This window comes from Eumetopias jubatus, unplaced genomic scaffold (assembly GCF_037043125.1).
Source record: "Eumetopias jubatus isolate StellerSeaLion01/CBP00866 unplaced genomic scaffold, mEumJub1_p1.0 scaffold_3, whole genome shotgun sequence".
Lineage (NCBI taxonomy): Eukaryota > Metazoa > Chordata > Mammalia > Carnivora > Otariidae > Eumetopias > Eumetopias jubatus.
Window position 1 is genome coordinate 29,102 of NW_028274809.1, and position 15,530 is coordinate 44,631.

At 52.0% G+C, this 15,530-nt stretch overlaps 1 protein-coding gene across 1 annotated transcript in view; it reads right to left on the reverse strand.

Annotated features, from left to right (window-relative positions):
• Positions 1-4,794: 4,794 nt before the first annotated feature.
• The window catches only part of LOC148164645 (voltage-dependent N-type calcium channel subunit alpha-1B-like), a 44,483-nt gene continuing 33,747 nt past the window's right edge, over positions 4,795-15,530 (reverse strand). Inside the window, 10 exon segments of the mRNA XM_088021939.1 lie at positions 4,795-5,192; positions 5,195-5,325; positions 5,731-5,971; positions 6,207-6,414; positions 7,802-7,918; positions 7,968-7,985; positions 8,106-8,223; positions 9,579-9,706; positions 10,393-10,505; positions 11,008-11,115. Of these exon segments, the coding sequence (XP_087878065.1) occupies positions 4,795-5,192; positions 5,195-5,325; positions 5,731-5,971; positions 6,207-6,414; positions 7,802-7,918; positions 7,968-7,985; positions 8,106-8,223; positions 9,579-9,706; positions 10,393-10,505; positions 11,008-11,115 (1,580 nt within the window).

Here is a 15,530-nt window from a genome sequence, read left to right on the forward strand (position 1 = left end):
AAGTGCTCTGGGGTGGCCCCATTCATAGGCACAGTCTCTCTCACTGCATCTGGGGCCTCCCACGACTCCAGGCTGACACCCACTCACCATCCATTCTACTGGGAAGGGTTTCTCTTTCCCTTGGGTTCCATGAAAAGTCATGGCTTTAACTGTCTTTGGCCCGGCTTGGGTCACACTCTCATCCTTGAAGCCATCAGAGCACCCAGAAAATAGAGCAAGGGGTTGGGTAGACTTGGATCATACACCCATCTCTGAAGTGGGTGGAAAGTGGGGTCTGCCCTCTGGAACTGTCTGGATGGTAGGCAGGTGACATGGGGTTCCCAAAGGTTAGCTGAGATGCTGGACTTGGACGTGAGAAGAGATGCCAGGCTGGGAAAGCAGCAGATTCCGCATCACTGGTGACTGACTGCACGGCTTTGGAATCTGAAGCCCAAGGAAGGAAGGGGTCACTTCGTTAGGGTCATGGGCTGCAGCCGCCCATCCAGTGCTCTTGCTATTTTCCCATGACGGCAAGGCGCTCTCCTACTTGCTGAAAAAGCAACTTTGCTGTTGGTAGGAAACTCGAGGCTCCTGCCTTGGATATTGGGTCCTCACATCTCAGAGACTGGAAGGCACACAGACCTCACTCTTCTCCCTGGGAGGAAGGAGCCCCGGAGTCACACCTGCCCCCCACATTAATCGCTCCTCCCCAAAGAACAAACTGGCTCATTCTCCAGTCTCTTCTCTCTCCTTTATGAAGAACAGAGAGCGAATGTGAGGATGATAAGGAAAGTATCGCTCATTGAAACAGTGGGAGGCTCAAGGATTATTCCACACCACAAATCCACACATGGCAGACTTTCTGGGGGCCACAGTCCCTGAATCATGCATGTGACTCTCTGAAACCAGGCAGCCTCACTGAGAAACTGCCTGCTGGGAGGCACAGTTACTCCCATAACCTTAATTCTTAACAAATACGTATGTCAAAGGTTTACATCACAATCGGGAGGCCAAAGGACTGCAGGGTCAGTCTGCTGTATGGCTGTATGGCTGCTGTGGACAGGGCCACATCCAACATTTGGAGGGTTAAGAGACTGTGAAGGAGGAAGCCTTTGTCTCAACCACACAGACGTTGGGAATGGAAACATCCTGTGGGGCTGTCTACACTGCCCATGGGCCTGTTACACTGCCAGGAGCACAGTCAGCTCAGTAATGGCTGTGGGGGTTGTCAGGACCCTTTCTGGCCTGAGCTGGAGGGCCACAGATGCCTCCCTGGATGGTCAGAGGCCAAGGGCTGTCCTGTCTACTGCCTGTTTCCTGCCGATCACTCAGATGGGATGAAGGATCTAGCCAGCGCCAGGGGGGGGCCCCCCAACAGCCCAAAGAAGGCTGTACATGGGGGCGGGCAGGCCACGGCAGTCAGTCCTATATGAATCCATTCGTGTCTACAGAGTGCCCTCGTGGGGTGGGGCCGTGCTGGAACTTGCGGCTGCCCAGGCAGAGTGGGGCCAGCAGCACCCTTCCCAGGTGGGAGGGCGGAAGAACCCTGTATAACCTCTGAGTCCCCCTATAACCCCTGACTGGGGATGAGTTGGATCTCAAACTGTCAGGAATCAGGTGGACATTTCACTTTTCTTCTGTCTGAGCCCAGGAGTGAAGGGCTGAAAACCAATGCTCCAGCTCACCTCTGACTCTTGTGTGACCCTGGGTGAGTCCTGTCTACCCTGGAGGCCCAGGGAGTTGGAGGAGGGGGAAGAAAGCCAATTATGCTTAAACCTAACCCCGATCCAGACCCTGGCCCTGACCCCAACCCATGACCCTCACCCCAACCCCACCCAGATTCTCAGGCTGATCCACACTTGCATCATGAACAGGCCCAAATCAGCTTTAGGGGGTTATTTTCTCCAGAGAGCTGCTCAGCTCTGCACTCCTGCCCACACGCCCATGGAGGTGGCCCTGCCTCCTGAGGACGCACAGGTTGCTGACTCCCACACCTCTTGCATACATCACCCAGCAGCATGGTGGGTTTGTTTTGATTTTTTGCTAAGTTTTATTTTAATCCAAGGACTTTGATTCATACCAAATGTCATTGTAGAAACAATAGCAGAATCCAAAGTCTGGGTGATCAATATTACTCAGGCAGCAAACTCGTCAATCACAGAATTGTTTTAAAGCAGGTCCCAGTTGTGTTGCATGGTTGGGACTTCTTTTTGGGTTTTTTTTTTAACACTGTTCTTAAATATAAAGCTTTGCAACAAACCTTTGACTTATGTCAAATATAATAAAAATTAACAAATGAGTATACTGTATCAAAAAGTACGAAGATATACATTTCATGCACATACTTGTATATATGTATATATGTATATATTTTACATGCACACATAACTTATTCAAACTACGGCCACTGCTTGACTGGTCCAGATGCAGACAACTGGTTAATGCATTTCAAATTTGGCAACTCACTATGAGATCTCAGTGGAAACATATGATAGCTGAGAAGAGAGGATACAGAAACAAAACCCAAAGTCAGGAAAACAAGACACAGTATCTCTTCCCCCACTCCCTGTAGTTTTCACCAATTCCAGTGTCTAGAAGAATCCAGACAGACTGGTGAGGCCGTGTGGGGCTAGAACAGTGATTCTCCACCCAACATGGCCTGGGAAGCAGCTGCGGTTCTGCACAGAATGGATACATTCACAATAACGTGGGCCAGAGATGAAACATCAGTATCAAAATACACATCCTTCTGCTTTGCAACAGGAACAGAGCTATCTCATGCAGAGTCTGAGATACCATTCCAGTTATTATTTCCTATTGCAGTAAAATACTCTGTAATCTTAAAGTTTCAGAGTATTGTGCCTTCCAGTAAGGAGATTCTATAAAATGGTTTGGTCACAATCATGCTGAAACCCTAGAACAGGTGGTGGTCTTACGTGATTTATTTCTATTGAATGTGTGTCTTTTGTTGCATAGCCCTATGGGTTAAGACATCCACTCACTGGGACACACCTCCACACAGAGAAACGCACACACACGTCACAGGCCAGGTTTCTTTAAGGTGAGTCACGGGGCAACAGCCAATGGGAACACTCAAATGATCCAGCGAAGAGATCATCTGACATTTCCAAACACGGAGGATGCACCAAAATCTACTCATCTAAATATTCCTTTTGTTCATGAAACAAAGGGTCTCCCGGCATTTTATGCACAGCCTCCTACCTACGGTGTTTCCCTTTTGACAGTGGCCATGAGGTTGGATTTCCCTTTCGCTTCCTGCTTTCCCGTGTCTTGTGCCACAGTGCTGGGCTTCAGATGGCTCCTACCTGAGCCTCAGCCGCCAAGCTTCTTGCCCCATCGCTTCCTCCGAGTTTTGGCCTCATTTCAGTCGGGCCGTCCCAAGTGCCCGCACCTGCACAGACACAGGCCCTCCCTCCTGCCCGCCGGGTCCATCTCCACTCCCCCACCTCTCCCTCTTCCCACGACCTCTCCCTCTCTCTGGCCTTATCTGAAAAGAAACTTTCACAACAGATACCACGCCCTCTTTGGCAGGCATCCAGTCCCTGAGATTCAGATGTAGAACAGACTGAAAACACCCCATACAAGGACAGGCTCTACACTGCTCTGTGGCTTCCCAGGAAACCCTTCCACTCGTGGGAGGAAAACAGGGAAATGGTCGCTTCATTTCCAACTACAACCGTCCCACTGGATGTTATATGAGTGTTCTCCATGGACACCAGCTTTCTATTTGGTTGATATTTGGAACTGGAAACAGTTCCAAGGACTCACCCACGCTTCACACAGGCTTCACGTCACCGCCCCCAGGAGCCTGGCACGAGAGGGCTCAGAAGTCAGGCACTTGGTCGAGAGCAGCAGAAGCCAGGGGAGCTGGGGGGGGCACCTAGGCTGGACGCAAGAGCATCTCCTCGCACAAGCCACACACACACTCACACACACACACACACACACACACACACACACACACAACCAAAGAGCTGAGAGCTTCCTACAGGTTGGATTTTTTTTTAAGTTCTGTTACTATTTCCTTCCCCATTTTTGTTTTTCTCTTCTTTCTAGATCAAGTGTATGGAATTGACAAAAGAGGGAAGGGTATTTCGATTAAAAACCAAAACCAACAGCAAGAATGTTTTCCAGATTTGGTCCCTGTCAAGGTTGACAGCATCTGGGAGAGGACAGAGAATGTGTGAGTGTATTTCTGGTGTCCATCTGCTGTTTCAGGTACAAAGAGCCACGCCGGATGTGTTTGTGTTTGTGGGCACCGACAAGAATGCACAGAGCCACAGGCTGGGCTCCCGAGGCTACTGCTGTTGACCATCAACTCTGTCTTATCTGGCCAGGCTTGTAAACATGCCTGGCTCCGTGCCACACACGTGGATAAAGGATGGTCTCTACCAGATCCAGACCTCCTAAAAGTGGCCCCGGGCACACCCCCCAGACGCTGGGAGCCATCACACAGGATTCAGACTGACAGGGTCCCACTCAGCACATGCAGCGACTTCCCGTGTAGGGTCTGTGGTACAAGACCCAGGCAGGCAGCATACAAGGGGACAGAGAGAGCCACGTCCCTCTCCGAAAGGGCTTTAGGAATTGGTCCAGCGTGAAAGAGAAGGTGGGGGCGGAGGGGTGGGGGGAACCATGGGGCCTCCCCCCAGCTGGCCCCAAAGGTGCGGCCCCTCCTCCCAGGGGCTGCTGCCCCTGCCTCGGTGCCCCTGCACATCCCTGGGAGTCCAGCGTGGATGATAAAACTCATCGGCTGGAACGCGCCCACTGAGGAGGCGCGTGGCAGAGGTGCGGCTAGCACCAGTGGTCTTGGTCGGGGTGGTGGTAGCTATGCCGAACCCGGCCACCCGAGCTGAGCCCCAGAGTGCAGTGGTAGCCGTTGGGCACGCGGCGGAGGGGGTGCGACTGGGAGGTCAGAGAGGACACATAGGAAGTCTGGGAGGAGCGGCCTGAGTTGGTGGCCACAGCCTCCTCGAAGGTAAGCGTGTCCTCGGGCTGGGTGCGGGCAGTGTCCTCACTGTCCAGACGCTGCCCCAAGTAAGGGTCAGAGCCGATCCTAGAGCCGGTGGCCAGGGGCTGGCTGTGGGGGTCTCTCTGGAGCACAGCGTTGTGTTCGGAAAGGCCACGGCTAAGCCGGCCCGGGGAAAAGGTGGGGAGGCTGGTCTGTGCCCCAGCAAAGTGGACAAGCGAAGATTGGCCATCTTGTAGGTGACACTGGGAAGGGGGGTCAGCGAAGTCTGGGGGAGCTGCCTCCGCCCACCACGGCCAGGGGTGCTAGCACCGGATGTTGGCAACAAGGGGCTCCCATTCACTGAACCACCACCCAACAAGAAAATAGAACAGAGAAAAAAAAAATCAAAGTCCCAGACCAGAGGCCAATGCAGGTGAGAACCATGGAGGTGGGGGGTGAGGCATGGAGAGAGGCAGGCACCCTGGGAGGGGACTCGTAGGGTGTGTGGTGGAGGGGGGAAAGCCGCTGGTGCCGGTAGGCCTGGGGAGGTGGTTGGGGAACAGTGGGGAACAAAGGGACAGGCACAGCTCAGGGAGAAGGGAGACCAGAGGCCAGTCCAGGGCAGTTGGGAGGGGAGGATCGGGCTGGTGCGGGAGGAACGGAGCAAGGAGGGGGGGGAGCGCAGACTCGGGCCTGGGAACCAGGACATGAAGGAGGATTCGGAGCATGGTGGGGGGGGCTCATAAGGAGGGGCAGTGAGGGGGTCCTGTCTTACCGGTCTTGGGGGTCCTGGCTCCTGCCCAGCTGTTGGTGACGTGGGGTGGCTGCTGAGGGAGGGTTTGGGCTGCGAGGGCTCCCGGCCCCCAAAGCGGTCACAGGAGTAGAAACACTGCTTCTCCGAGGAAGAGGAAGAGGGCTGCCTCCGCTCTTGGGACCGGCCCCGCTCCTGTCTGCGCTCCGTCCGGCAGCCTGTGGGCCCCTCTCGCAGGGGTGGGCCTGGCCCTGCAGCACTGCTGGGTGCTGGCCAGGAAGAGGGGAAGTCAGCACAGCGAGCCAGGTGGGGAGACAGACCCCCAGCCCAGACCCAGTCCCCAGGGCCAGCAGGGGGACCCAGGGGGAGAGCTGAGGTGCGTGGGTGATCCTGCCTGGTTCCCAGACCTGGGCCTCACAGCCCCCTACTCAGGGCCGTTTGGATGGTGGAGGCACAGAAAGGAATGCCTCAGGCCCTGGCCATAGGAGGGACCCCCGCATGCACTGCCATCTGTGTCTGCGGACAGGCTGGGCCCCTTCTCCAAGGACTTCTGCTTCCTGTCCCTGCGGCGATGGCAGCGGTGGTGGTGATGGAGCAGAGCCTGGCTGGCTGGGGCACAGTCCAGGGCAGCGCTGCAGAGATGAGCCACGTGGGGACGCTGGGGCGCCAGTGTGGAGACGGAGCACTTCTTGGGGCTGGCGTTGGGGGCCGGCTGCGGGTGGGATGTGGGTTGGCACACAGTCTGAAAGAGGGGCCTGGGGCAGGCTCCAGGGCGGCACTGCAGGCCTGGGGTTCAGGAACCACCAGGCCCCTCCCTCTCCCCAGAAAGCTCTTCCCCACCCAGGCCCACCCTTTCTCCCAGAGCACGCTGCACAAGGTGCTGTCCGTCTCTGCCAGCGGGGCCCAGAGAGCTGTTGGCCTCAGTGTCCCTGGGGGACAGGGAGGATGCCAGGAAGAGGGAGGCTGCGGGCCTGGCTGGGAGAACCCTGAGGGGTGGCTGCGTGTGATGGCTCTGCTGGGCCAGGGCCATGGGGCTCCTGCCCTGGGCTGAAATCGGGACCTGCGGAAAGGGGCCCTCCAAGGGGAGCTGACCCACAGCCTCCACTCGGCATCCTCAAGCTGGCCGCCCAGCAGGCCAGGCTCAGGCAGGGGAAGAGGGCGGGAGCCACCACCAATGGGAGGCAGAGACAAGTTTAGAGAATGAAGTCATTTGGAATGTGCAGAACCAGGAACCACAAAAGGAGGCAGGGACAGAGCCAGCCGCAGGCAAACACTGAAGGTCCCCGGCTGGAGGACATGCCCCTCTAAAGCCCCTCACCATCCCAGGAAGTGAAAGCAGGGCCCCCTGACACAACCTCAGGTCTGCAGGCCCCTCTCTGAGTCCTTGTGAATGGGCCCACAGCCCCCTTGCCCTGGAGCTTCCTGCTCGGTACTCAAAGCATCCCCGAAGGAGCAGGGGATGGAGGTGGTGCCACCTCCAGAGTCCAGAGAGAGAACAGGGCAGGTCGGGCGCCTGGGTGGCTCAGTTGGTTAAGCGACTGCCTTCGGCTCAGGTCATGACCCTGGAGTTCCAGGATCGAGTCCCGCATTAGGCTCAGCAGGGAGTCTGCTTCTCCCTCTGACCCTCCCCCCTCTCATGTGCTCTCTCTCTCTCAAATAAAATAAATAAAATCTTTAAAAGAAAAAAAGAACAGGGCAGGTCCTCCCCAGAGCATCCATGGGGGAAAGGGAGGACCAAGCTGTGAGGCACCGTGTGCATGGCGGGGGGGCCGGGGGGGCAATGCAGGCTGGCGTGGGAGAGGGGTGTCCTAGAGAGAGGGAGAGTCTGGGTCAGGGACACTGGGCTGGGAGACGGAAGCCCCAGGGCCACAGCAGGAGGCTGAGCACCGGTGGGTGGTGGGGATTCCTGGCAGGCCTCCGAGGACTCTGGCTGCACCTCTTGAGACCATCGTCCTGGGAGCTCCCAACGGGGCTGACAGTGTCCAGGCCGCAGTGCAGGTAGGGAGCCCTCACGTGGGACACAAGCCCTCCCCAAGCCAGGGCTCCTCATCCCCCACGCCCCCACCCTCCCATGACCCTGGCCCTCCCAGACCACCCACCTGAGTCTCTGCAGCCGGGCGAGGCATGGAGGCCGCGCGTCCCTGGCTCTCCAGTCCGGGTTGGGGCTCCCCATCAGGACCGCTCAGGGCCATGCTCTGCATCTGGACGTCCACAGCCTGGGCACACAGCAGCCCGCAGTCACACCGGCCCCCACCCCACTCTCACCTTCCCCCCCATCCTGGGCTCCCCGCCACACTCCTGCCATCTCCCACCATCCCTGTCTCACCCCAATCCTTATCTCATCCCCCATCCCCAGCCTGGCTCCCCAGCCCTGGGAGCCCTCCCCGGGTTTCCTGGCTGCACCACTGGGATCTCTGTAGAGTGGCCACGCTCCAGGGGTGTCCTTGCCTCATAGGGTACCTCCTGGGTCCTCTGAGTACCCCAGGAAACAGACTCCTTGATGCCACTCTCCTGGGTTTGTCTGTAGAGAAGAGAGGATTGTGCTGTTGGCTCAGAGGTCTGTGGGCCTTGGAAGGCCCACCAAGGACCTGGCTCCAACCTGCCAGGAACCTATACTGGCCCCTTCTACTCTGGGTTAGAAGCAGCCCAGACGCATGAGGCCCTTCAAGTACAAGCTCTCAAGTGGCCACACAGCAAGGGATGTGGACCCAGTACCAGGGCTCAGAGCAGATGGGCAGAGAGGGCCCCCGGACATGAGTCCGAGGGAGGTCTGGGCCCACCGCTTGCTGGTCTAGGGACACCCGGCAGGTTCCTCGGCCCTAGACAGGGCCTCCCAGGAGTAGTGGGAGGCCACATGTGCACAGCATGCATGACGCAGAGGGCGGACATCCTGTCTACACTGGTGCACAGCAGGCCCTGAGCACTACGTTAGGGGCAGTGTAGTACTCAGGGAAACCTACCTGATTAACAGTCCAAGACCCACAACCAGGCTGCAGAAAAGAACGTCCAAACATGTACAGATGAGGAGGAAATCAGGAGCCCTAAACATGCAGGCTGTGCCCAGCCTGGTACCAGGCCCCACACCTTAGCCCTTGCTGTATGAGGCAGAGCACAGGCCCCCCTCTTTGGGCTCAGCCAATGATTTCCTTTAGCCAATAAGGGTGTTAGCAGACCTGGGACCCTGCTGGCCCTGAGGGGGTGGCTGAGAGGAGCCTGCCTGCTACCACCCCCCAGCGACACACGGTGCAAGACAGGTAGGTGACTGTTAGTTCGCAACACTTGGTTTTGGGTGGTTCATTACCAAGAATTATTGTGGCAAGAGTTAGGGGTTAGGTAACAAGGACGTTACCAATTTGTCTACAAAATACGATTGCTTCAGAAATCACTACTGGAGTGGAGATCTGAGGAAAAATGTCTTAGAGGAGTTAGGAAGACTAGACACACACAGGGCCTCAACAGAATGGGGTCAAAACAAATCATTTTCAACGGGCAGTGAGGAAGCAGAGGCAGAGGCCCCTCACTGGAAAGGGAAATGGGCACGCACAATGGGAGGTGACAGTGGGAACCACCGACTGTCTAAATCCACTGACCTCAGTGCCATCAGAGGCACCCATGTAACGTTTTGGGAATTAGCTTTGGAGTCCACCATGGACCGCTCCAGCAGCCCGCCTGGACTAGCTTTCAGGCAGCATCTGCGGGGAACCATTCGGGGGGAGGTGGGCACGGGGTGGAACAGAGAGGCCAGTCTCCCAAAGTGGTGATGGGACCTGAGGGCTCCATGTCCTGCAGCACAGCCTACAGGGAGCCCCTCTGGGAGGGGGAGAAACCAGGAGTCCTGCCTCCTCCGTGCACCTCGCACCCTGGCCAGGTACTCACACGGCCCCGCCGTTGCTGAGGGACGCAGAGCTCTTCTGCCGAAGGAAAACCCGGGCTCCTCGGAGCACAGCCGGCTGTGTCTGCTCCAGCGTGGCCTTCAGAGGGTGGAACAGGGACACAGGGCCCATCTGTAGAAGGGACGCAGGGAGAGGAAGAGCTCTAAGGGCACAGACAGGTGTGCCAGAAAGCTGGCCTGACCCCACAGCATGGGTTGGTGCTCCTTCTGCCCTGCCCCAGCCCTACACAGGAGGTAGGCGGGGGCTTACTCCCAACCTGGCCTGTGAGTGACATCAGGAAAGTCATTTCACTTCTTGGAGCTTCAGTATCCCTACCTACAAAATCTGGGGACCTCATCCAATTAAAAATGGTAAAAGGTTTCATCTCATCATCAACTTGGATTGATGGGTAGAGGCTGCATGAGCCCGGACTGAGCAGAATTCTAAGGACATTTCAGGGCTCGGGGGGTGGTGGGGGGGCACTAATGGGTGTCTGCAACAGACAGGGGAACGGGGGATGTGGTGTGGGCATCAGATACTTCCCATCCCACGATGGGTGAATGTCCCTGTAAGCTCCAAACCAGGCAAATTTCTAGACAGAGTCTACGTATGGTCACTGATGGTTTGGCTGCATGTGTGGGAAAGTTGTTATCTTTGAAGGATGACGTCAGGAAGATGGGGCCCCAAACCAGCCCAGTCAGAGTCATGAGTGGAAGAAATCATGACCATGGACCCATCAGTTTGATTCTCTCTGGTCCTTGCCAATGTGGGGTGCCAGACTCTGAGGTTTACTTCTTGGAAATCCTGGAACTCGGTACCTGGGACAGGCCTCCCGTGGCCTGGTGAATCTGGGCTCTGGGGGTCTTGCTCTGTTTGTAGAAGTCAAATATCATCAGAGCTGCGAACACCTTTCCTACGGTCATCTCATCGGCTGGAGGGAGAGAAAACAGAGGGTGGGGTGTGGAGGAGGAAGGGGAGGTGGGGGGCAAGGGAACAGCCTCCACCACAGGGACTCCTGGACATGCTCAGGGAAGGGCACAGGGCTTGGCCGAAGTTGCATCTGTGGACACTGAGCACGTGTCCTCTGGAGCTGTACTGACTCTCCACAGGGCCCTCCATCTCCTCCCAGTGAAGTGGATGTGGGGTTTAATCTTTAAGCACCTCATCTCTAACTGTAGGAGTCTCCCTGCTGTTCTCTGGATTTTTTAAGTATACACCCCCACCAGGAACGTGGGTGACTGTGGTCAACAGAATAACGCCCAGGGAATCCCTTCCCACAGTCCCTGTGCACCCACTGGTAAGACCGTTCTCCCTGCAGGTGGAAACTAAGTCTAGACTATTGACGAGGTCACCCTGGCCCAGACCTCCTGGCTCTGCCTCTGGGTGGGACACAAAAGGGGGGTGAACAAGGAGAATTTCTTGCCCTCACTTACGTTTATGGGGTGGCACCAGTAACTCCAGGGTCTTCTGGGGCAGATTGGCCCACACAGAGGAAATCTCCTTCCTCATCTCTGCCTCCCACTGATGCTGCTTGGTGCCGGCTGGGGCAGGACAAGGGTGTGGAGGGGAAGAGAAATGTTAGGAGCTGTCTCATGGGCCCCCTGGGGGAGCCGGCACAGAGAGGTGTGGTGTGAGGGGAAATGGGACAAGGACTGTGCCAGGAGAAAGGGCAGAGCGGAGAGAAGCACGGCCACGGCGTCTGTCGGAGCGTCCCTGATGGGCACGTGCAGAGACAGAGGCCTGTGTGCGTGGGCCCTGGGAGTGGAGAAGGGATATGGTGGCGGTCCAGCTGTTCGTCCAGCCATTCAAAACTATCAAGAGAGCACCCTCCCATGCCAAGGACTATTCTAGGTGATGGAACAAAAGCAAAGGAGCCACCTTTGTGGCACCATGTGGCTTGACTCAACAATAAAGTGGCAGTAAGTTCAAAACCTAGTGTGTTGGGTGCAGGAAAAGCTTAAGTAGGGAGGGATGAGAAATATTAGGAGGGCTGAAATTTTGGACAGGGTAGTCAGGAAAGGTCTCATGAGAAGGTGGTGTGTGTGTAAGACCCCGAAGGCAGAAAAGGACCAGGGGGTGCAAAGGCCTTGGTGTGTCACACAACCAGCCAGGAAGGCAAGGCTCACTGAGCAGGGTGTGGGGGTGAGGGGTTGCAGGGAGCAGATGTTGAGATAGGAAGCAGCAGAGCGTGATAAGCAGAGGGATAAAATACTCTGATTGATCTTTTTTTAGCATCAGGTTTACTATGGCACAATGTACCTACAATGAAATCCACCCTTTTCAGTTATCCCATTCTATGAACTTTGGTAAATCCATAAAGCCGCACATCCACCCCACAATCGAGTCATGGTATATGGCCCCACTGCCAAAGTCCCTCTGTGCTCCCTTTGTAGCTGACCCCTTGGCCTCCTCTCACCCCGTCCCATCCCTAGTGTGTTTTCTGTCTCGGTCTGTTTTGCCTTCTCCAGAATGCCACACAAACAACGTCATCGGGTGTATTGGCTTTTGAGTAGGACTTCTCCACTCAGCGTGGTGCCTTTGAGATTCAGTCCACGTTGTTGAGTGTATAAGTAGCCTGTTTCTTTTGATTGCGGAGTACTACCTTGTGGTATGGATAGACCCCAATTTGTTTATCCATTCACCAGTTGTGAGCATTTGAGTTGCTTACATTTTGAGGAGATTATGAAATAAAGCTGTGAACATTTGCATATAGGTTTTTGTGCAGATGTATGTTTTCTTTTCTTCCCACTTGGGAGTGGGCTGGCTGGGCCGTACGGTAAGGAACTGCCAAACTAGGATCACAAGAATTCCATATTATGCATTCTCACCAGGACTTAATATTGTCATTTAGAAAAGTACTTTAGTCATATTAATAACCATATAGTGTTATCTTACTATGGCTTCATTTTGGATTTCTCCCATCCAAGTACGAACCAGGCCCGACCCTGCTTAGCTTCCGAGATCAGACGAGATCGGGCGCGTTCAGGGTGGTATGGCCGTAGACTTCATTTTGGATTTCTCTAATGATTAATGATATTGAGCATCTTTATAGGTGTTCATTTGCCTTCCATATATATTTTTTGGTGACATGTCTATTCGAATCCTTTACCCATTTTTATTAGGTTGTTTATTTTCTTATTACTGAGTTGTGACAGACCTTTATCTATTCTGGAAACTGATCCTATATCAGATACGTGGTTCAAAAATATCTTCACCAATGCTTTAGCTTTGTCTTTTCATTTTCTTAAATGTCTTTTTGAAGAGCAAAAGTTTTTAATGTTGATAAAGTTCAATTTCTCAATTTTTCTTTTATGGCTCATGCCTTTTGTGTCTTCAAAAATCTTTGCCAAACTCAAAATTGCCAAAATCTCTCTCCTGTGTTTCCTTCTAGAGGTTTTATAATTTTACATTTTACATTTATGTCTATGATCAATTTCAAGTTAATTTTTGTAGGAGGTAAAAGGTATGTGCTATGGACTGAATTGTGTGCTGCCCCCGTTCACATGCTGAAGCCGGAACCCTCATTGTGACTGTATAAGACCGAGAAGGAGGCAATGAGGTGAAATGAGGTCAGAAGGGTGGGACCCTGACCCAGAGAGTTAGTGTCCTTATGAGAAGAGACACCAGAAAATTCATTCACTCTCTGTATGCACTCAGGGAAAGACCATGTGAGCACACAGTGAGAAGGTGACCACCCTACAAACCAAGAGAACAGGCCCAGGAATGAAACTTACCTTCCTGGCACCTTGATTTGGACTTTCAGCCTCCAGACTGTGAGAAATAAATTTCTGTGTTTAAGCCACTCAGTTGTGGTTCTTTGTTATTGGCAGCCCTAGCCGACTAAGACACTAAATGTCAAGATTTTTCCCTTTTCTGGATAGTTGTCTAAATTTTTCAAGTACCATTTGTTGAAAAAATTATCTTTTCTTCATTAATTGCCTTTACAACTTCATCAAAAATCCATTGGCAATGTAAGTATGAGTCTCTATTGTGTTCCACTGACCCATGTCTCTGTCCTGTCACCAACACGATACACCTCAATTGACGTGCTTTATAGAAAGTCTTTGATTCAGGTAGAGTAAGTTTTCTTTGTTCTCTTTTCAAAACTGTTTGTTATTCAAGTTCTTTTGCTTTTCTAGATACATTTTAGAATTTGTTTGTACATTTCTACCTAAAAACCTGTTGGGATTTTGATTGGGTGAACATTTATTCTATTGATGAATGTGGGAAGAATTGACATCATGACAATATGGAATCTTCCAATGCATGAAGATGATGCAGTGCTTAATTTTTAGATCTTCTTTGCTTCTTTCAATGTTTTGAAATTTGTAACATAGAGATCTCACATATATACTTTTTAGAGTTATCCAACAACAAAGAAGTACTTCATGTTTTTGGTGTGATTTTAATGGAACTTTTTCCCATTTCAATTGTTAATTGCTAATATATAGAAATACATTTGCTTCTTGCACACTGACCTTGTATCCTGTGACCTTGCTCTATACTTGGGGATGGTTTTAGTTACTTTTTTTAATGGCTTAAAACAACAGAAATTTATTATCTCAGTTCTGGAGGCCAGAAGCTCAAAATCAAGGTGTCCAGCATGACCGTGCCTCCTCCAAATGTTCTAGTGAAGAATTCTTCCTTGCCCGTTTCTAGATGTTGGTGGCTCCCAGCCATCCTTGGCATTCCTTGGCCCGTAGATGCCTCCATTTTATTCACTTTTTCTTAGAGTCTTTCAGATTTTCTCCATAGATAATCATGTCAGTTGTGAATACAGGCAGTTTTATTTCTTCCTTTCCAATTGGTATGCCTATTTCTTTTTCTTAATTCATTACAATGGCTAGGACCTAACGTATGGTGTTGAACAAGAATGGTGACAGCAGACATCCTTCCTTTGTTCTTGATCTTAGGGAAAAAGGGGTTAGTCTTTCTTTGTTAAGTGTGTCATTCGCTGAAGGTTTTTCATAGATATCCTTGATCAGATTGAGGGGGCTTCCTTCAGTTTCTACTCTATGCAGAATTTTTAAAATCATGGATACTGAATTCTTGTGAAATGCTTTTTCTGCATCTATTGAGATGATCATATAGTTCTACTTCTTTGATATATTAAATTATATTGATTGATTTTTTATACTTGAACTCAACTTGCATTCCTGGGATAAACCCTACTTTTGTCATCAAGCAAATAGATATATATACAGCCAGACTCAGTTTGAGAAAACTGGGTGGAATATTTTTGTGTCTACAGTCATGAGGGATACTGATCTGTCACTTTCTTTTCCTATAATGTCTTTGTCTCATCTTGGTGTAGGAGCAATGTCAGCACAATATGGTAAGTTGAGAAATGTCCTCTTTTTCTCTATTTTCTGGAAGAGTTTATATAGAGCTGATATTATCTCCCCCTTAAATGTTTGGTGGACCTCACCTATGGAGCTAACTGGGCCGGGGATTTTCTTTGTTGGAAGGCTTTTAACTATAATTTAATTTCTTTAATAACTATAGTGCTACTCAGATTCTCTCTTCCTTTATTTTAACCCACTCAGGTTATCCATTCTTGAATGAGCTTGATATTTGGTGTCAAGGAATTTTTCCATTTCATTTAAGTTGTTGAAGTTATTGACAGAAAGTTGTTCATAAAATTTCCTTGTTATCCATTTAATGGCAGCAGGACCTGTAGTGGTGTTCTCTCTTTCATTCCTTATATTGGTTATTTCTATCTCTTTTTCTTGATTGGTCTAGCCAGAGGTTTATTAATTTTATTGCTTTGGTTTTTAACATGATCATTCTAGCTGTTCTGTTGCAGGCAGACAAGAACAGAGGCAGACCAGTCTGAAGCTACTCTAAGAATCGAGTCAAGACGTGAGAGAGGGGCTTGGACCAGGAGCTAGCAGTGGGAGAGGACATAGAAGTGATCATATTCTGGTATATTATGAAGGTGGAGTCAAGAGATATG